General features: G+C 38.2%; 1 protein-coding gene across 4 annotated transcripts in view; it reads right to left on the reverse strand.

The window, feature by feature from the left end:
- The window catches only part of UTRN (utrophin), a 352,485-nt gene that overhangs the window by 30,811 nt on the left and 298,313 nt on the right, over positions 1-23,361 (reverse strand). For all 4 annotated transcript variants that reach the window (XM_085055625.1, XM_085055626.1, XM_085055624.1 and 1 more), the window contains 5 exons: positions 22,731-22,932; positions 16,608-16,693; positions 9,983-10,140; positions 7,448-7,614; positions 4,920-5,031 (listed from right to left, as the gene is read on the reverse strand). In XM_085055625.1, coding sequence (XP_084911751.1) covers positions 4,920-5,031; positions 7,448-7,614; positions 9,983-10,140; positions 16,608-16,693; positions 22,731-22,932 — 725 coding nt within the window. The remainder of the gene's footprint in view (positions 1-4,919; positions 5,032-7,447; positions 7,615-9,982; positions 10,141-16,607; positions 16,694-22,730; positions 22,933-23,361) is intronic.

Below are 23,361 nucleotides of genomic sequence, written 5' to 3' on the forward strand. Positions count from 1 at the left end.
CTGTACTGCAAGTCTGACTGTTCTTGACAGAAAACAAAATTCTTAGACCAACTTGTGGCAACTGCTACAAAATATGCAGGTATGATGAGAGCTGCATCTTAAAGCAGCTGTCAGTTAGATACCACTGGGAAACTTTCCACATGGGATGTGAGAGTAAGACATGGATACTTCATTCCCGTAATTATTTTTTAAAAAATTGACCCTTAAGAATGCCATTCACCAAAAATCTACAAACATGTCTAAGTGTATCATAGAATGTATTGAGTTGGAAGTGACCCATCAGGATCACTTGAGTCCAATTCCTGGCCCTGTGCAGGACACCCCATGAATAACACCATGTGCCTGAGAGCATTGGCCAAACCATTCTTGAACTCTCAGGCTTTGTGCTGTGCCCACTTCCCTGGGGAGCCTACTCCAGTGTTCAACCACCCCCTAGGTGAAGAAACTATTTCTGATATCCAGCCTAAACTTCATGCCTTGAGTCCTGTCACTGTTCAGAAGAGTGAAGAGATCTGTACTTTGCCATCCAGCTCCCCTCCTGAAGAAACTGAAGATCACAGTGAGGTCTCCCCTCAGCCACCTTTTCTCCAGGCAGAACAGACCAAGTGACATCGTACAGCTTCACCTCCAACCCCTCACCATCCTCGTGGACCTCCTTTGGATGCTCCCCAATAGCTTAATGTCTTATATCCTGGCACCCAAAACTACCCCCAAGACTCAAAGTGAGGCTGCCGCAGAGCAGAGGAGAGCAGAGCAGGACAATCCTCTCCCTTGCCTGGCTGGTGATGCTGTGCCTGATGCCCCCCAGGACAGGGATGTCCCTCCTGGCTGCCAGGGCACTGCTGACTCATGTTCAACTTGCCATCGACCAGGAGCCCCAGGTCCCTTTCTGCAGTGCTGCTCCAGCCTCTCACTCCCCAGTCTGTGCACGCAACCAGGGTCACTCTGTCCCAGGTGCAGAATCAGGCACTTGCCCTTGTTAAAATTCATGTGGTTGGTGATTGTCCTTCTCTGTAATTTGCTGAGGTCTCCCTCTAGGGCCTCCCTGACTTCGGGGGCAGTCAGTAGCTCCTCCCAGTTTTGTATCATCTGTGAACTTGCTCAGTATCCCTTCCAGTCCTGCGTCCAAGTCATTTACGAAGTTGTTGAAGAGCACAGGACTGCAGATGGAGCCCCATTAGTGACAGGTGGCCAGTCTGATGCTACCCCATTCACTGTAACCCTTTGCACCCAACCTGTGAGCCAGCTGCTCACCCATCTATGATGTGTTTATCCAGCTGTGTGATGGACACTTGGTCCAGACGGACACTTTGAGAGTGTTGAAAGTTTTGCTGAAGTCCAGAAACTACATCTCCTGGCTTTCCTAGATCAACTAGGTGGGTTATCCTGTTGTAGAAGAAAATCAGGTTTGACAAGCCAGACTTTCCCCTCATGAAGACACTCCTAAAAAACTCACATTTTTTAAAAATATCTCAAACCCCTTGATAGAGGCATGAGAAAAAATACCCCAAAAATTAGGTTATTAGTAGTATAATAACTGTATTCAGGCTCTCACTGTCACATCAGTGATGTTTGCACTATGTAACGTTGTGAGGATTACCCTTCTCTGCCCACTTTCTAATAGGGGCATTTCTTAGAAATTTCTCACCAAAAGGAGAGATCGATTATACATTTTGTGGTTTTCAGTTTACTCCACTGAAATCAAGTTGTAATTTCAAGAGTAACTAACAAATTAGCTATTCTTCTCAAGGCAAATGGTAATCTCTGAATTCCACATCTGGAAGCGAAGTTCTACATGTGAAATAACCAGATTCAACCCTTCTTGCTGCTTTCTTTCATCTTCCCCACAGAACAATTCCATCTTGTCAACAGTGCAGCATCATGCCTGGTGCACTGCTAAGCATGTCACAATGAAACCACTGACTTAGCTGTGTCAGTTTGTTGCTTATAAAACACTGAGGCTGCTTAATGTTCAGGAATGTATCTGTCTTCTCTGAATGTCACTAAGAATCAAATGCTCAGATGGCTTACCTAGAGGAGAAGTCCTAACAGGAACTATTTCAGATAAACTTTATTGTGCCTGGAAAAAAATTCACTCTAGGATGTACTATCAATCAATCAATAATTTCTGATGTCTTGACTATCCTGTTCTGAGCTTCTGTAGGGAAATAAAATTCTGGTTACCTGGAAGATGAAGGGGTTAACCTTAGTTGGCATTGCTTTATATAGAAAGGCTACCAAAAATTACTTCCCTAAAATAAGGAGCTGTGCCAGGTGAGTGGCACACAACTACAAAAATGGATTATATTTTCATTAGGGTAAGAAAATAAGACTACTTGCAATGAGAAAATTTTTAGAACTGTGATTTGGTATTTGTGCATTACTCCAGAAAAGCTTATTTTTATATTCCTTGCTGTGGAATATGGGATTTGCAAAATGAAAACAGTTTGGAGAAAGAAAACTGATATAGTAAATATTTCCATCTGAAATACAAAGGATCTGTTGACACAGAAAGCCACATTAATAACAAAAGTGCCACTATTGAGGGGACTTCCATTCAAAAAACCTAAAAATAAGCCATGGAGGTAGTTATGTAAGCCTATTCCCAAATTAGATGCTAAGAAAATCTAACTATATTTTCTCACATGTATTTTAAAATTTTACATAAAATTTCTATTTATCCATCTTCTCAAAGGAAGACTACATAAAAGTGAAAAACTAACTAGAATAACGTTGCATTACTACTACTTAAGACAGAATTATGTTTTCAGATGCTTCTCCTGCCCATCTCTAAATCCTGGATGAAAGAAAAGACATAACTGAAGTCATGACAATGATTTTTTTTTTTTTTGCATTTTCAGCATAAACAAAACTAAATTGCAGGCTAGAACAAATGCTAAAAGGCATTACAGATTACAATTCAGTAACTACATATAGCTCTGTGGAGTAAATAGTGCTATGCTGAAATTATGAAGTAATTCTTACCTAAGGTAAATATCACAAAACTCATTAAAACTGAGAACATATTCCTTAAGCCATTCTCCAAATTATTTTAAATTTAATAAGAAGCTATTCTGCTTCTGAAAAATCCCTTCATACCCTACACTGAACTGCTCACCTAAAGACAAATAAATGGTCTTCCCTCCATCTGTGACAAAGCTCCAGTTCTAAATGTCAGCTTAATTAATGGAAGCATTTTTTTTACTTATTTATTGCTAGTATTCTATTTAATAATGTATTAATATGCATTAGCAGTAAGAAAGTGGAGCTAGATTTTATTAATGCAGTTTGATAAGTACATGCATTTGTACTCCGCTTTTCAACACTGGCCAAAAAAGAAACATTTTAACATGAACAGCCTTTGAATTTAGGTGAAAAGGTAGAGTAGATGTACTCTTCCTGTTCAGGCTATTTGTACCGTAATATAATGGATTCTAAGGAACAATTTAGTGGCCTTTGGTACTTTTATTTCACAGACCTAGGTCTATGCTATTTTTCAAGCATTATTTCTTTTAAACATATAAGCTACTCTACTAACTGCAAAAGCTTTTGCAATTCTTGACTACTGCATTGCATTTAATGAGTCCAATATGTAGAGAGGTTTAGCAACAAATTAGTACACCAACCACAGTGCATTATTGCAAATAGTAAGAACAAATAATTCAGGATTCTTTCTGTGAAATCAATTCTTTATTCCAGACCTAGACTGGATAACACTAGTTAAAATAGATTGCATGTGGGTACTGATTATGGAAGTCTAATAGGCATGTAGACTGTTCATATAATGGATCATTCCTTTTTACAGAAATGGAAGTAGCAGAGTGTACTTACAGCAGAACCCAAGTAAAATTCCAGCTCTCATATTCAGCTTCCAAATTAACAGGGGTCAGTGCTGGACCCCTAATTTTATGCATCAGTTAAATTATATGCTGTTTTTTTTATTCTGCTCTAATTAAAACTGCCCCAAGTTCTGTCCTTTTCCCCCTTTTACACTTGCCTTCCTTCATCCGGTCTAATCTAGAATGTCATTTTACCCCCCTTATTATCCCATAGTGGATTCATCTCATTCCTCCTGTATTTCATGGAAAGAAGGGACTTTTGCCTTACGTTACCTTATTTTACAACTAATATTGCTTTAAAACTATATTCTTTCTGCAACAGTAACAGAAATCTTCATTATAATACAAGCTATCCCTATTCCGAGGGACGGAGAAGATTACAGACATTTCCAGAGTATATTTTTCAGTTTTTCAGCCTTCACTTGTAAATGAGATGGCTCACAGTTACATAATGTGAACTTGTTTGACAAGAACTGAAAATTCCTCTTAGATATCAAATCTGCTGCTTCAGACAAAACCTGGAATTCATCAGAAATATACCATCCTGTTCTAGGGAAAGTACCATACCCCATACCAGATGTAATCTGTATTTGACTAACTCAACAGGAAGGACATCTTATCCTGTGGATCAGCAGCATTATCTATTTCAACACCCCTTACACCTTAATTTCTGAATTTTCTGTATATTATAGGCAGTAGCAAAGAACATTTCTGTTCCTCTAAAGATGAGGTTTATAAGCAGGAAAAAATAAGTGAATGCAAGAAAAATATATCTCAGCATTTTTCAAAAGAAAAATATATCTCAAAAAATAGATGTTCAAATTTTTAGGGTTGTGTTGGCCAAGGAGGAAAGTGAAATATCAGTATGGGAAAAACTGGGTTTATATCATGAAACCAGTATAAAACAGCACCAAGAAAATTACCCCTGAAAAGTGGAGGCACAAAGAGCAGTAAACAGTGAAAAATATAATAAACATTAAAACTGGCTAAAAAGACAACAAATCTACTTAAAAAATATTCTTCAGAGTAACCTAATAATGGCTATTATCCATTGGAAACAGCCAGTAGATTGGTACTCACAGGTATACAATACTCCACCATCGGATAATGCAGTTTATGCCCCTTTGCTGTGCGGCCAGAAAAGAAACAGCTCTGGCAGACATCATAGTTGAAATGCTTTAAGCTCCGGTACCTGTGGGGACATTAGACAAAGTGATTAGAGATTCCTAAGTTTACTTCTAATCAAGCCTCACAAAGCAAATTACTCTCTGAAATTGTGCTGCCTGCTTTTCAGCAGCAGCAACACAAGGACACAGTGCGTTTGTTGGGATTAGCTCAGAGAGAGCCTGGAAGTGTGCAGGTGTGTGCAGCCAGGACGTGGCACGGCCAACACTCACCCCAGCTGCAGGGACACTGCAGCAGCCTCAGGGGACATAGGAAATCTGCAGCCCTCAGCCCACAGAACCTTCCTACACTACAAGCCTCACTGAGTATTTAAAAGTTCCTGTCTCTGTATCCATTTGGAGACCCATTGTCAAGCACCTGCTCCTCAAGTCGCTTTGATGCAGAAAATCCTACTGGCATCAGCTTCATAGATAGACTGGGAAGAATTTATAATTTTAAACTTTTTACTGACTTTAAACTATATTGCTTTGGTTTTTCCTTTCCTTTATTTAGTATCCAGATGATATTTTAAAAAAAATTTTATAGACCACACTGGTTTACTTTTATATGTTTTTACACCGAACAGTTAGATTAAATGTTTGTAAATCACTCTGATGCTCAGAAATTCTGAACACATTTCAGAAAATTAAATTCTTAGGAATTCATGAATGGTAAAATCAATTTAAAATTCAGTTAAAAGAATACAATAATTTGTTTACTTTTGGGTTTTTTTTAAGAGAGTGCATGTATGAATAAGGTAACAAATGTATACAGTATCCCTTGCACTAAATGCTAAATGCAGTCACCAGAAGCATGGTTTATTTATTTATTCTGAATAAAGCAGACTAAAGCAACAATTCAATTCCAGATTCCACCCACTGTTTCTATGCTATGGCTCTTCTGACTGGATGAGGTTGTATCATTGGTATGAAACTGAGCTAACTGAACTGAATTGAATAGCTATTGAATAGTTTAAATTAAATTGCTTCCTGAGAGCAGTTTTCAGTATCCATCCACGTTTTTCCCCTGTTGAGTTTTATGTTTTGTTTTGCAAGAGAATGTGTGTCTATAAATGTAAAGGTTCACCTTAAAGGATGCTGATCCAACTGTTTATAATCTTTACTCAGAGCCTGCGCATTAAATGGCCACATTTACCTTCTGCTAAGATGCTAGATGCTTTTGTTGTTGCAGATCCCTAGCTTCATTGTAGAAATTATTAGAATCACCCATTCTAAATGGGTATTTGTCTTCCTTTCTCTTTTCTGCCTCTCTGCCCTGCTTCTACACATAGTACAACTTAGACAACTAAAACCTATCTGAGCTAGAGCTCTGTCACCTATGCTCCCTCAAACAATAATAAAGACAAGAACATTGTGAGGAATTTAATCTCCTCTTAAGACAGACAACAAAGATTGATAAGATTTATTACTTTTGTGAAGAGTCACTAAGCCATATTTATAACAAAATAAAGAAGGTTGCTAGCTCAATCTTTTAAGACCGACCAAAGCCAGCATTCCTAAAACTAGGCAAGATGAATCTGACCTCAGGGTTCATATTATCCTTTAAAATAATGGAAACATAGAGAATAGAAAGCATGATGAACAAAAATTAATCATCTGCCTAGACACCTAGAGAAAAATCTTAGAAGCACTTACATGATAGACTGCTTTATTTTTTCCCCAAATAATACATTAGACTCCATGAGCACAGTAAAGGAAAAAGCCACTTACGCTTAACTCTAGTAGCTCTAGCCTCTACTACAGATTTTAGAGGGGGGGTTTGCAGCACTTCATTACACTGAAGCAATCAATTCACAAATGCAAGTTAACCATAAAAGTACTTACTAAAGGTATCAACAACAGTTTAGGAGAATAACATGGAGAATACTCTCCATTAATTTTTTTTCTTTTAGAATTCACACCTTTCCTTGAAAAGACAAAAAATATATTATGTTCAACCCTCTAGACAGGGACTTTGCAAGTCTTGTCACAGCAACATGTCAGTACTTGTTTTATGCAAGGAAAGATTGACGTTGAAGGGTGTTTTATCTTGCCTGGCATAAGTTAGTTTCCCAAGCCTTATCCACAAGAGCAGACAGTCCGCTTTTTCTTACTGATCACCTCCTTTTGATCTTGTGCTTACAGAACTCATGGGGTGCATTTACACTCCATTTGCTATGTCTTGGATCCAGCAATCCAAAAACATCTGGTGACAGCCCACCCTATACGTGTGTCAGCCACAGCACCACTGGGTGTCCAACAGTGGCACTGCATGGGCCAGAACTGCACCGGCTCAGGCCACACTGTGGCCTCACCTCAGGTGACAGATCCCATCCTAAAGAAGGAATACAGTGGAAAAATAAACAGAAAGAACTTGACATGTTGGAAGACTTAAAAGTGTGGATGTTTTCAGAGAAACATTGTGCCTAACACCTCTTTTCTTACCTAAATCCAACAATTGGACACTCTTTACAGATGTTGCACTTGGCCTGATGTTTTGCCGTTTCTGCAGCTGCCACACGGTGTAGAACTGGTAACCACACCATAGACTGTGGTTCTAAGTGCATCCAATCTATAAACTGCTTTACAGTTATTTCTGGCTTATTGTGGTTCTGTGGAGAGAAAAAACCCACATCCAAATTAAAAAACCCCAACAAAACAACAAAACAGTTGACACAAGTAGATTTTCCTTAGAATCCTATGGGAAAAACCCCCCAACAAACAACCTGCATGAATTCTCTCCATGACAGATTAATCCAAAACCATTTACAGGATACAAGAAATAACTTCAATTAAAATGAAAATAAAGAAAACAAGTTAGTCAGTAAGACTTTAGTAGACAAAACAGCTGTGGACAGATGGTAACAAAGAGGGAGGACAGTGAAGTAACAGAGTGCATAGTAAAGCCATCTTTCAACTGAAAGAACTTGAAAAATAAATATGAGCATGAAAGGGAAGCACATTCTGCAGTTCAGACACACTGAAGACACGGTTTCTTCTGAATTAAGATTGATGACAAAGTGCAAAAAGCCAGTAGTGTTTCCATGTGTCTACAGACTGACCCAAGACTTGCCATTTTTTTACTGTGTTCTAAGCCCACAGTGTTCTTTCTACACATTGAAGATTAAACATAACACACACACCCCCCAAACAAACAGGCAAATAAAGAACAAGAAGGGAATCTGCCATTTATAGGAAATCTCTGCAAGAATACAGCAGAGCTAACATGTTAACACGATTGTTTTAAGAAGCAAACAATCACACTTCCACATTTTCTTTAAGCTGTAACCACCAGAATAGCCTAGCTGTAGAGGTATTGCAGTCATCAACTTTGTCAGGAATAAGAACAGAGGTCATATTTCTGAGCTCAATGGAAGGAATAAAAAAAGCTTCAAATGAAAGTAATTCTTAAATGGCAACACATGATGGAAAGCAATCCTAGGCTTCCTAACCTATTCACAGTCCAAGCTCATTTTTGCCAGTAAGAGGGAGAAGCAAGAAAAAAAAAAAGTGTTCCTTCCTCAACAACAAAATACTAATTTTCTCTGGGCGAGATAACTGTCATGGAGCTGCACATTTTCTCTATGCTCTCCTAACAATCTTGAACTTGAACTATTCATGTGATACAAGGGATGCAACCTTATTATCAGTATAATTGTAATAACATATCAAGTATTTAAACACTACCTTGCTAGTACCCCTCACCCATAATTGAATGGCATGGGAGATGGGGCTGATCCTTGAGGGACATAAAGATTATTCCTCTGTCACACAGAAAGTTTGCAACTAACAAATGAATAATTTATTTCAATACAACTCAAACCACCCAAGGCCAGTGACAGATATGTCAAGCACCATCCCTTATTGTCTGAAGCAGCAATGTTAAAACATCAGGGGAAGCCTGACATGGTTAATTGGTCAAATCAACTTCCACAAGTATCTACCAAATTATTCATGACCTGGACAAACACTTTTCTAATTCTAATCACCTGAGTCCAGAAATGAATCTAATAGTTCTGGAAAAAAGCTAGCACAACTGCATTTTTCAAATGGACAAAAATGTAAAATCTCTATGAAAGAATGGCAAAAGCAAAATCCTTTGAAAATTCACTAAAATCTTGACTATTCAATAAAATCAGAAATATTCAAGTCAGTAATTTTATATAAGATATAGTGTATTTTTAATCCATATACAATTTCTGACAGTGCTCAAATCAGATGCTTTCACAGAAATAATGCACTGAAGCAGTATAGCTACCACTAGCTAACAGTTGGAGCCTTAGACATTCTTGAAAAAGTCAGAGTTAGCTGTGTTTCATTGCAACATCCTGCTTTTAATTCTCATCTTCTTTAAACAGACAGACACTTCTTACAGCCTCATTAACCCCCTGCATGTGGTGTGGAGCTGCACAGCAGGCTGCAAGAGCTTTATTCCATGTTCTGATCTGCCACATAAAGGCCCACAATAGAAAAATGATTGTGCTTGACGTTTCATGCAACTGCAAGGTCTTTTGTCAGTAATGTAATGCTAAATAATTTCCTGGTGCACATGGTCAAAAATTACTACCAACATAATTTTCTTTTTCTGTTGAGATCATGTCTTGTTCCAGCAGGGAAAAGCATGTTGTTCTCACAGTATTAGGTTGCTTTGAACAATGCAAACCAGGATAATTGGCTGCTACAATATTTTTCAACAGCTTTTAGAGCAGCAAACACTGTCATAACCCTGAAGATTTATATATTCTTTTGGCTAAAAATAATTTGTTTGATCCTCTCCTAAACCATAAACCATCTTTTACAGCTGCATTTTCCCATGAATTTCCCATACACAGTTGCAGGAGCATATTCATCTCTGTTCAAAACTCAGTGGATGTTTTTATATTCCTCTCTTCTTTTTACATCACCACGTATAAGTGAATCTTTAGACTTCAGAGAGGGTTTTGTTTTGTTTTGTTCTTCACGTGAAGGTCTTTGTCTCACCTGTTGGAAGCAGCTGCGCACACTGGGTTCAATGTTGCTGCCACCAAAGGCTGCCACTTCCCCCAGCTGTCGTGGGATCTGGATAGCATCGTGAAGCAGAAGGCCCAGCTGCCTCTGGTCACACATTTCTGTAGGGCCTGCCACCTCCTTGAAGAGATCTGCAACACCAACAAAAGGCACCATCTCATTCCATTTCCATGTACATCTGCTTTCACTCAGTAATGCTGCAGCTCAAGCTTTCAATTTTTGTATTATCGTCATGGTTACAAAGGGCCTCTGTCCCACTTACCTTCATCTAAGTAGAGTTTACCTTCATCTAATCTTGAATCCTAACAATATAAATGAGAAAAAATAAGGCCAAATGAATGAAACTATATGGCTTCTTATGGCACATGGCGGACAGAAGGGTGATTTGAGGCAGCGCAGCTTCACCAGCAAAAAGTCCTGACTGTCAAAGACCTTCTATGATAGTCACTGCTTTAGTGGAAAAGGGAAGGGCTATAGATGTCACCTCTCCGGACTTCTGTCAGACTTTTAACACAGTCCCCCACAACATTTTTCTCTGTAAATTGAAGAGAGATGGATTCTATGGGTGGACTGTTAGATGGATAAGGAATTGGTTGGATGGTCACAACCAGAGGGTAGTGGTCAACAGCTCAGAGTACAGATGGACATCAGTGACAAGTCCCCTGTCGGGACCAGTGATATTTATTGTCTTCATTAATGACACAGACGAAGGGATCAAGTGCACCCTCAGCAAGTCTGCAAGTGACACTGAGCCAAGTGGTGCGGCTGACGCACCTGGAGGACAGGATGCCATCCACACCTGGAAAAGCTTGAGAAGTGGGCCCAAGGGAACCTCATGGGGTTCAACAAGGCCAAGTGGAAGGTGCTGACCTGGGTCAGGGCAACCCCCAGTATGAGTTCAGGCTGGGGGATGAAAGGACTGAGAGCAGCCCTGTGGAGAAGGATTTGGGGGTGCTGGTAGATGAAAAGCTGTGCATGTGCACTTGCACAAGGTGCACTTGCAGCCCAGAAAGTCAACCATATGTATCCTGGGCTGCATCAGAAGCAGCAGATTGAGGGAGGTGATTTTGCATGCTCTCCTCTAATGAGACCCCACCTGGAGTACTGAGTCCAGCTCTGGGGTCCTCAGCACCAGAAAGACATGGAGCTATTAGAGCAGATCCAGAGGAAGGCCACAAAACTCATCATAGGAGAGATGTTCCATCCCTCTGCAAAAAGGCTGAGTGAGTTGGGGTTGTTCAGCCTGAAGACAAGACTCCAGGGAGACCTTATTGTGGCTTTTCAGTACTCAAAGGGGAATTAGAATGAAATAATATTTCAGAAATCCACATCTTATGCTACAGTCTATGTCACGCTTTAGTTGGTTGGGGACAGATGCACAATTACTCTGAACTGAGACTAGAAGTTACCACAAGTCACAGCTGGCCATGTGAAATAGCCTAAAGAAAGAGTAGAAGCCAAAAAGACAACTTGAGCTTAACAATAATTGCATTTTCTTCCTGGGTAACCATGTCTGCTTCCATGTACTTTTCCTTTACTGATTCCATTTTCCTAAGGTAGGTGTCAAGTCCTGCAGTATAAATGGATGAAGCAGGATGACTGTAATGACAGAAAAAATTGATGCTGAAAGGGGATTGAGAAAATTGTTCCAGATACAGGCACTGGGAAGGAAGATACTGCTTGTACCTGCAGTCACAGTAAAGCACTGAGTTAACAGGCCTGTCAGAAGTACAGATATTATTTCTCAAGTGCTTTCTTAGTGCATTACTTTGATTGGACAATTTTAATTGTTAAAATGTTCAGCTAAAATTTTTAATGTTTCTGCCAATAATCTTGATTTATGAACTCTGTAGCTGTGTACATTAACATTTAGTCGCAAGATTAATCTCTCCTGAAAACATCTTAAATGCTGAGTTTATCTAAGAAATATTTTTAAATTCTGTGATTGGTACAAATTACAGAAGAAATGGAATTGAATTCTTGTGTTCATTCCAGCTGGTTTTCACATTCTCCTTTTGTACTTAGTGGCCAGCTTGGATTAAAGCTCCAAGTAATCTTACAGGAAAAAGAATCCATTTATATTATGCCCCTACTTCTTCATGTTTCCCATCACAACAACATTAATAAATTAGAAATAAAAGAAATCTGAAAATTCAGTCTGACTGCACTTCTGATCGAGAAAAGGAAAACTTTTGTTCAGAAACATTCAAGAGTAACTCTTATTACCCAAGAGTAACTTACTACCCAAGAGTAACTCTTATTGCTTTGCCCTTCATTTGGAGCAACTGTCAAGCTTTGTCAGCAATGCTTCAGACAGTCTGGGCACACTTTTTTTTTCTTCTCAAAGGAGGTGGAAGCAGAAGAAAGGAGCTTCACAAATAAAAATCCAGATGACCGAACTAATTTTTAGATTTTATTGTATTTTTCTCACTGCTTTCTTGCCTAGTCAAACAGCAGCTACAGCATCTTGTCCACTCAGTGTTGAGGAAAAAAACCCCAGACAATAGCAGTGACAGAATTAATACTACACAGCTGCAGGCTCCTCTTGGCAATCCCAGATGCTGGGTATCTTCTGCAGCTGAGAATGGGAGAGTTTTTCATTTTCTAAGAGTCAGTTTTAAAAAATGGATCGTATGGAAAGGGAAAAAGAAGGAAAAAAGAAAACCTTGTCTTATTTTTTCTGTTTGCATCAGTCTGCAGTGGAAACAGGCCATAAAAGAAGAACAATTCATTAACTGCTGGAGCTGGGAGGCAGATGAAGTAATTTCCTAAACCCTAAAACTTCAGTTGATTGTGGAGCTGTTAAGTAGAGGAAAACGATGTGACAGGAGAAGGAATAGGCACAGTGATTAGCTAGGAGGAAACCAGCAAATACCTTTGAAGAGCTCAAACTCCTCCAATTTATTTGTTTCTTAACACTGGCAGCTGTGCCCTAACTAATGGCTGTCCAGCTGCAAGGGAGTTCATGGATGGTATCCTCTTTTCCCAAACCCCTCAATGCCTTCAATGTGGCACACAGGAGGAGAAGCTCCTAAACTGAAGGCATGAAAAGTGTGAATGCTCTTGCTATCTGGCCTACTCCAAATAACCCATGAGCTATTCCCTGGCAAAGGAGGCACGGCAAGAGCAGCTTTCAAGCGGCAGATGGAGGAGAGCCTGTTTTAGCTCTGACAGGGGTCTCCCTGCCAGGGATCATACTCGCCCCAGAGGGAAAGAGGACTCCATATATCACCAGCCACAAACTCTTTTAAATTGTGTTAACACGTACATACATAGTAAAGGAGTTTCAACATATGGGTATAAGGGATTCTACCAAAGGACAAGAAGAATGCCCGAGGAAGTAGAGAAAAGATTATTCAGATCTGTGGCATATGAAAAAAACAGAAATCAGGAAATGAGAAATCAGTTAATCTTAAATAAACTCAGCCTCACACTAGTATTTTGAGAATGACAGCCAATGGGACTCAAACTGCAACTTAGCTGGACAATCTGAAAAAAATGTACTTAACAGTTGATATAGAAATGGATACTCGAGAATATTGAAAAGTTAATTAAATTCCTATCAAAATAGTAAGATAGTAGAAAGATGTCCACAACCTACATTTTATGCTGCATTGTTTCAAATAGAATGCAATTCTAATTTCATCCGTTTTTTAACTACCACAGCGTTAGTTCCAAGTGGTTTGAAAATTTACAACACAAACAGTAAAAAAAGAATACACCACATTCCAAATACGTTGCACATCACTTGAAGATGGAACTGCTTTGAAGATGAGATTTATGAAGTAGGCCTTCTTTTTCATTTCAAACCATACGGATTTTATGCATTAAATGACATCACCCAATATTTACACATTGTAAAAAACTCCACATGGGTTTTTTTCTGTTTATGCTGCCAGTTTGGCCTTTGGGTGTTAGAAATGAGTGCAGGTAAGACTGAAGTGCATACAAATGCCTTCTTGTGCATCTCACAAGTGACTCTCCTGGTCAGAAGAGGAAGCAGAGCATAACATGGTTATAGCCAGACCAGGACATTGGCCTCACCGACAGAAAAGAAGCCTGAGTCTCCTCGGCCTAAAGCATAGATGTAAGCAGCTCACAATTCCTCAGTTACCTTTGCAGGTCCATTTTTATTCTCAGGAGCACCCAGGCGTGTGCTTGAAATTAAGCACGTCTTAAACATTTTCAAGAATAGGCCTTCTTTAATTGAGGCTTCAGTGTTTCCTCCAAAGCAATTGGGGCTTTTAATTAAAGATCTATGTCAACCCTGAAGTCTAAAATTTTAAAAGAAGCTTAATTAAATTAAAAAAAAAAAAAATCACAGAAATTTCTCTGTCAAACATTTTTAAAAAATGTGTCAAGTGAGAAGATCCTACCTATACTGGAAATGAACATACAGTCTCTAGGAAGCCTGAAGACTTGAGCAGAAAACATTCAGGTCAAGAGTTTTACACAAGAATGAAGGGTTCATCAAAAAGTTTTTAAAACAAGAAACTTGCTTATTTTACTACCAACTACTCTAAGAAGAGTGTGCCTCTCCAAGGCTACAGCTAAGGGCTAAGGGCTCCAACCACAACCATCCGACGACTGTCACTCTCAGAGGAGCCTGTGATTGCCAAAACCTCAGAAATGCTTAGAAGAAACACAGCCAAAAGGAGAAGCAAATGCCAGGAGTTGGTCTGAAAAAGGGAAAAATCAGAAGGCAGGTAACTAGTATTAAGCACCCTTGTTTGGGGGTCCTGCTTTTTCTTCCAAGTGACTGACTTTCTTGAAATTACTTAAAATTTCCATTACAATTTTCACCTAAGGACAGAAAATGCAGTAAATATCACAAAATTTCTCTTAACAAGAGAAGATTAGTAGGGTATGACAAAATCAAAACAAGCAAAAGAGCTCCTACCAAAGATGAGTCTGTGACAGCTTGTGCTGGAGGACCCAAAATGCTGACTGCAAAGCAACTGCAAGTCAAGAACAGTACCTGACACACACTTCCTTTCTTCTTTACCAAAATTTCTTTCAGATTTAAGAGGTTTTTTGTGACAATTTTAAGGTTCATAAGGACAATAAAGCTAACAAGGTATCAAAGCCTGGTATACTGATCCGAACAGGAGTTACAGCAACAAAATGGATGCATTATCTGACAATTCTCTGTTTCAAGAACAAGAGCAACTCCTTTAATTTCAGATGTCTTTCAGGTTGAAGTTATTATCACTTGGTACAATGGTCTTCTGAGACTTATTCTGTACTAATTTTTTTAGGACTTCTGACAGCATCCTTCAGAATAGAAATCCATCCTGTTGACATAAATGATATGAAATCTGTAGCTACCATCAGCTGCTATTTTAATTTTACTACTAAACACAAGGCAACAGCATAAACATGAAGCTGACCTAGTAATTTCCTTATTCTGCTTTAGTGCCTGTATTTGGCAGCTGTATACTAATGTATTAGTATGTGAATTACTCAATTTAATGTGAATACTTTCAGGTTTTGGAGTTTTTTAAATCAACTTTTTCCAGGGTTATCTGTTTATCATCCACAGCTTTATTCCTATATTTCATGAAAGCTTTTTATTTCACACAAAACATCACATTACACTCTGAATTGTCATCACTGAACAAAGGTATGTCTGTCAAGCTCTTTTATAGTTATGGAAGAATTCAAATATATTTCAAATGACAGAAGGAAACTAAAAACCCCAAAGGCTCAGTATGTCATTCAGATGTGAAAACAGGTCCCAATGCATAAAACACTTCTGTTCAATGCTAATAACTAAGATTACAAGATTGCCTTCAAACGCTCTTAAGGAAAGCAGAGTTCCAAAAGCACATGGAGCAAATTCAGTCTCTATTTTTTTTTTCATGTGTTTCTAAAATGAGTCAAGGAACTAATTGAAAAGTGTAAGCAAATTTAAGATGATGTGCGTAATATGTAAATGTCCACCATCTAGGATGCTCTAATATAGTGCTTCATCATTTTCTGTATTTGTTAGGAGGTTTTGCCACAAAGTTACTCAATTCTTTTCTGCTCCTACATTTACTTTGGTGAAATATTTTTATATTACTCAGTATATCTCAAGCTTGTGAGATTACTCGTATCAACATAATTTAAACTTTCATTGTGCAATTCTGGCAGAAAGCACACATACTGGAAAACCATTTTTGTAGTTCAGACAGTCTTTTTTACAGACCTCGAAATACAATTGCAGGATTTTGATGTGTTTCCTTGCTTTATCAGCCATATCAAGCTGATGCAATCAGCACTAACTTGCTTGATTTTTCCCTAAACAAAACATGCAAAAATATGAGAGAGAACAGAATTAAATATAATACTTCTCCAGCTTCCACACAGTTATATTCACCTTTTATTTTGGGGACTGCAGTACTGTGACTTCTGATGACTTAGAATTGACAGCAAAACTTTCCAGTCAAGATATAAAGCCAACTTTAACCATTGTCACTGGTGATAATGAAAAGAATTCTGTTTTACTCATTCTAAAGAAAACTGCCTTGCTACAGGCTACAAATTTTGCTAGGTGGTTTGTCATTGTACATGACTCAATTATATAGAGTATTTCATAACAGAAATTCATCCTTACATCTGTACTTCTCTTCCAGAAGGCCCTTAGAAAGAGACATCAAGCCAATTTTCAGGGACTGCACTCGAATTTTTCCACTTCGGCCACTGAAATTATAAAGATAAGACAATTTAATACAGTTTCATTTTATTTCATTCCAACTGAAGTCTATTAAAAATACAAAGACATTGGAGAGTTCTAGTTCAAATATACTTCTGATCTCACAATAAATTAACACTACAAATCACATTAAAAATTCTTCCCTTACAAAAGCTCTGCTTGTATTCCAAGTGGTTTATGTGTCAAAACAGCTTGTATTACTACAAAAGAACAGAAATTTAGCTCTGTAAAGTTCTCAAACTGATTTATTAATGTACTACACACAGAAAAAAAATACATGAACACACAGAAGGAAAACCTATTACCCAGTGTGAAACACAAGGACTTTAAAATAAAACCAAGTTTTCATATCAGAGTAATTTTTTTTCCCTTTTATTTTTTGCTTTTATGTTTATAATGTTCTGACACACAGACTATATTGGGACACAAACAGGCAATCACATGCCCTTATTCAATGATGTGGAGCCATCATTTTTTTTAAGCAATGTGACTTTAGGCTCATCTTATCCAGCATGAAAAAAGTATGTCCAAATCTAAAAATCAACTAGAGAACTAGAAGTTGATACCAAAGCGATTAATGTTAAGCCTGAAAGACCAATGCTGTTCAAAAAGATACTAAAACAATAAACCCAGCTTACATGAAAAAGGACAATTATAAAGTTCAAAAGATAATGTAGAAGCATATTCTTAAAATTCTTTCTTTCATAAATGAAAAAAATGATACAATTTGTCTTTAAATGAGATGTGGCAAAAAAAAAAAATCATCAGCATAGTTAAACTGTATACATTACACACATAAGGTTAGCTGGGTCTTTCATGAACAGGTAAGATAACACTAAATTTAATATCACCTCAAACCTTACTTTGGTCCTTCCTGCCACACGGAAGTGATACATACTTTAATTACCTCTGGAGTGGTTATTACATATTTCTTTCTGTCCTATCTATTCAGCATATGGTCTGCCGTCTGATTTACTTCACAAATGTTGTGCTGAATAAAAAATTATTAATTTGCTCCTGGGTTCTTGATAAATTAGCTAAGCAACTTAAACATATTAATGCATTTTTCTTCACAACATCATCTGATCTAGTAAGACTAGACAGCAGTATCTTCATTTGATAAGCTGGAGCAGAGGTACAGAGAAATTATTGCCAAATTAATCAAAAACATCTATTTTACTGCCTAGTTGGAAAATCAGGACCCAATTTTCGAGAATGTTATAAAAGTGCCACCTTTTTATATATTCAAGCTTAGCTTCAAATTACCTCTTTCAATCACAGACACTACATCATTCTGGCATACCTTGCCATCTAAATGGCTCATTTTGCACCCTGATAAAGTTATTCCCCTATTATTTCCTATGTAGGGTTGTTTGTGTTTTAAATTTATATTCATCAGAAAAAAAAAGTGAACATTCATGGAGGTTTGATTTAACTCAGGACTGACCACATCATTTGTTTATTGAAGACAGAAAGTGAGACTTTGCAGCTAAAAGATTCAGGGCACATACGTCAAGGCTTCAAGCTTCCCTGATTTCAGGAGATTTCTGTAGGGTCCGTGAAAAACTTCCTTCACACAAAAAGCATTTTCTCAATAAATTACATAAATAATTACAAAGCCTGCAATATTACATTTTTCTAAAGAGCACATTCATCCCTAGGCTTTTTCTTGGAAACACCTAAATATTAGCACTGTAACGATACATATATATACACAGTAAAAAAGCCTAACACACCAAAACCAAATGCCACACACACTCCCTCTCTCCCCCCCCAAACCTATAGAGTTTGTAGTCCTGACATTTCCAAGTCAATGGTTTAAGTTTTCCCAGCTTAGTGAATCACAAAACCACTGAGATCAGGAGGAGCCTCCACAGACCAGTGCCCCTGCTCAGGCAGGTAGAGCAGGTTTTCCTGGATCATATCCCATCACTTCAGCATCTTCAAGGATGGAGACTTAACAGCTTCTCTGAGCAACCTGTGGCACTGCTTGATCACTCTCATATTAAAAAAATATTTTTCTCATATGTTTGAGCAAAATTTCCTGCTGCCTCTCATCCTGTCACTGGACACCACTGAGAAAAGCCTGGCTCCATCTTCTCTTCTGCTCCCATCAGCTATTTATGCACATTGGTAAGATTGCTTTGAAACGTCTCTTTTCCAGGCTGAAAAGTCCCATCTCTCTCAGCCTCTCCTGATACATCAGCTACTCCAAGTCCTTAATCGTCTTCATGGTACTTCACTGGAGTCATGTCAGTTTGTCCATGTTTCTTTTGTCTGGGGAGCCCAGAACTGGACACAGCACTCCAGATGTGTCTCACCAATGCTGAGGAGAAGTGCAGGATGACCTCCCTTGACCTACTGGGAGACTATTAGGCTACTTTGCCACAGGCCTGTGTAGCAAGGTGCCTCTAAATGGCAGCCCAACTGTCTAATTGTCCTACATGTACAAACATCTAAGAATCAAGGCCTTACAGTGGTAAGGTTCAAGAAATTTTTTAATGCCTGAATTCATAAAAGTTTATGGGTCATGTATGCCACAAATGTCAGCACACTATTCAGATTCATTATAGCAATATGATCATGCTTGTCATTACAAAATCAATTGATAAGGCTACTTTAAGCAGCTCAGGTATTTTTTTGCTTTGATTCTGATGAAGGGAAGCTTGAATCTATTCCTTTCTCTAAGTATCTTCCTAACACAGTTAGGACCCAAAACTTCTTTGACAGTCTATACCATAGTCAAAACAGAGGCCTGTGAAACCTGTAAATTATAAATGTACTAATTAGGATATAATACTAAATTGCTGAATATAAGTGCAAAAAACTACTGCTTACCAACAATGGTATGCAAATATGTGATGGCACAGACAGACATTATATATATATATATAAACATTTTATCTAAGTATGTGAATGCCAAAGAGACAAACAGTGATGGACACAGCTGCAGACAGGAGTTAGCCAGATAAAACTTGTCAGACAGGCAACAAGATTAAATATAAGAGATTGCAAACAGGAATACACAATAAGGAATCTTGGAAAACAAGATTACAATATGAAGTCCAGAGAAACCCTATGTCCCTGAGGGGAGAGGGACAATAGCATAAAACCATCAGGTACTAGCAAGGAAAACTAGAGAATGAAGATGAGCCCAGTGCAGCTCAGCCTTCTCCTGTCAAAGAGCTCTCAAGCCTAGACAGCACTGACACTGCAGCTCAGGACTACCAAGGACTGCAGCCACCAGTGATCTCCACAGCCCAGCAACAGAGGGAAGCCTGGTCAGATCAGTGAAGGTCACCACAGTTACCTCCCCCTGACCACCCACGGAAAAGTCAGACAAAGGATCTTTTTCCTGCCTGACAGAGGGCCACAGCCTTCCCAGAGGCTTCTTACTGCTGTCACAGCCTGCTAAGCTGCTCCCACTGAGCGCTCTGTGAATCCAAACAGCAATCGTAAACACAGGGGATGCAACTGGAGCGCATGCAGAAAACTTCCATCAGCTACTGTCAAAAGCAGGGCATAAAGTTAAGGCTGACTGAGCAGATATCCTCATTCCTCAGAAGTTCAGGTTTTACTGAAATGAACATGCTGGTAAGGCCTAGGATAATAACTCAGCCTGGTGTTAGCAGATGCCAGGTGTACGAGTGCAGCAACAAATAACAAAGTTGTGATTCTTCGGGGGAAGATTGAGCCACAGAGAATGATCATGAAAGACAGCTTTGATCATATGGGAAAATGTCAGCATAGATACCACAGTCACCTTTCCCAGACTAATGTACCAAAGAAATTCAGTTTGAAAGAAGGCATTATCAAAAGTATCCTAACATTAAGAAAACAAAAACAAAACTAAGACAATTTAAAAGTTGAAACACGGGAAGCCAGATAAACATTGCAAAACATTAAAACAGTGCACATAAAAGTTTGTTTATGCGTAATTCTGATTGAAATGAGTCATCACCCAGAATCAGTACATGTAGAAACAACTCATTTCAAGGGGTGTTAAGCTATTCCATTAGTACTGAAAGCTATCAGTCCTTTTTATATAATGTCTGGAGATTTCAGCAAATTTGACGGTATGTAGTTCAAAAGAAAAACCACCAGCTATTGCTTTTGCGTACTTTAAACACCGGCCTTAGCCACATGATTTTACAGAGCAAAAAATTTCTTTCAGAGTTCTCATTAAAAGTATTAAGATATTTAGTTTTAATTTCATTTAAAAAAAAAATCTCTGGACTAGCCAAAACAAAGAACTTCAAGTTTGGAAAATGTTTATAAGGGCAGACGTTGCTGTTTGGAACAACCTTTGAGTTCTTAAAGTAGCAAAACTCATGGAGTAACTCTAGTGTTTCTTTCCTCTGCTCAGAATGAATCATTCCTGATATGTCAGAAAATACCAGAACATAACAGAAATTTTCTAAAAATAAATTGGTTCTTTTTAGGAGCCAAAGACATCTGCAGGTTAAGTCTGGAGAACTACTCAATTTGCCATTAATCTGTGATTCTCTATTTAAATTTCAGGTTAACAGCATGTGACTAAGAGATGCTTTTTGTAGGTAGTTTAACAACTTGAAATACCGTATATGTGTAACGCCACTGCAATGCATACAATGGAAATGCCAAGACACAAATTAGTTCTTTCGTAAAGGCCAATTTAGAAAACAAAACAAAACAAAAAAACAGTTTAAAATTGGTGCCTGGTGTTTTAGCATTTCTTTTTCTTCCTGGAGCGAATTTGAAAGGGGAACAATGAAACACACTGTAAAAGGTAATTTTCTCTCAGTGATCAATTTTTCAAAGTTTGAATAAAGACTCAAATACTGAACAAGTTTGAAGAATTATCTACACTAAGTTTTCACCATAATAGTCAAGTGGAAATGGGAGAAACAGGAAACATTATTTAAAGAAAGGTTCGCTGCTTACTAAGCGCATTTTAAACATGAACAGATTAAACAACTGACTTCTAACTGAAGTTAGGAAGTAAAGGAAAGCTAAAGATGATATAATAGATATGTGCTCAGTCTGGAAGAAAACAAAACCCAACCAGTAACTGCACAAAATTTTGAAATTAAGTCTCTTATTCTAAATTGCCAATAACATTTAAGTCAAGCAATTCCCCTGATTTACTTCTCTCTTTGCAAGTGATGTGTTTATTCACTCACAATATAGAACTCTGCAAAATAAAAATAACTGCAAGAAGTCTCAGTCGATATTTGATGGACTCTCTAATTTTTCATCAGTAATGACGAGGAGTCCAACTTCCAGAAATGTCACAATATTTAACAGCAATGTTTGAATGCCAAAGCATAAGAGGTAGCCAACACATAAATGATAAATGGTTCTATGTACTCTGTTCCCTCCTTCCCTCTCCCCTAACACCAAAACAAAGTGAGATACCCATGAAGTATAGGAGAACTGTAAGCATCCCAAAACATTCTTGATGCAAACTCAATGCCCTTAGGAAATGCAGCCTTGCTGGCAGGACAAGGGCAGGCAGACCACGTTAACACCAGCCCTCAGAACTGATCCATGGCAGGAGCCGTAAATGCTGGAATGGAGCCAGAACCAGGACACTGCTGACCCTTGAGAATCAGACAGGCTTTAGTGCTGAGATCAGAACAATTTGATAGATGACTCAACACTGGGAGCTCAGCCAGGATTATGCGTGCAAGTAACTAAGTGTAAAATACATAAGCAAACTTGCAGAAATGGAACCTGATATGAACAGTAATCAATCTAGGAAATTTGGAACATTAGCAGTAGCAACACAGCTGAAGCAGTGTTCTACCTCTCTACTCACACATTTCTTGAAATCCTTTCAATGTTTCTTTGATAGTAGTATAAAAGCAGTTCAATCTTGATTCAGTGCTGAGCAGGACAGCATAAGAAACATCTCATTGCAAGCAACTGCACTTTCATTACTGAGTCAAAAACATCAAAAAACTTTTTAGGAAAGAAATTTGTAAGGCTTTGTAATTTATAATTCCTGGGGGTACACAGTGTGACAAAAACCATTTTCCTTACCTGTCATACACGTTGAGTAGCCAGTTAAGACACATGTCTACACAGAGAGGAACATTCACCATATCTTTGTGTTTCTCTTCAAGTCCACTGTAGATGGTAGTGAGACAGCTGATCACCTCCTGGACACCAATCAGCTGATCATTTTGACTCAGCTTGTGCTGTTTGAAAACTTCACTTGTTGTGTTCAGGTCCAACAGGTCCACTAATAACAGGTGAAAAAAAAAAAAAAAAAAAGAAAAAAAAGGGTGTGAACGTATATGCCTGAGCATAGCATCAACAATAATTGTCCATGTGCAAATTTAGCTAACACTGCAAACAACTAGCAAAGTGGCTTTCATTTAGTAACATTATAGTGACAAACCGTTCTCTGTGACAAGTCAACAGCATTTTGGTACTATATATTTTAAAAAAATTGAATAGGAACACCATAATGACATTGCACAGCTCAGAACAACATTAAAATAGCTGCTAAAGTAGTCTGTGTAATTAGAGGATCCTAATTTCGGATGCACACACAGAAAAATTACTAGGCTTACAGATTTCTTTACATTTACCAAAAGCAGAATCCTATAAAATGACTATCACTTTTGATTAAATGTAAAGCAAAGTAAATTCTTAGGTAAGAATTCTC

This window comes from Lichenostomus cassidix, chromosome 3 (genome assembly GCF_008360975.1).
Source record: "Lichenostomus cassidix isolate B80296 chromosome 3, HeHo_3.0, whole genome shotgun sequence".
In the NCBI taxonomy this organism is placed as follows: Eukaryota; Metazoa; Chordata; class Aves; order Passeriformes; family Meliphagidae; genus Lichenostomus; species Lichenostomus cassidix.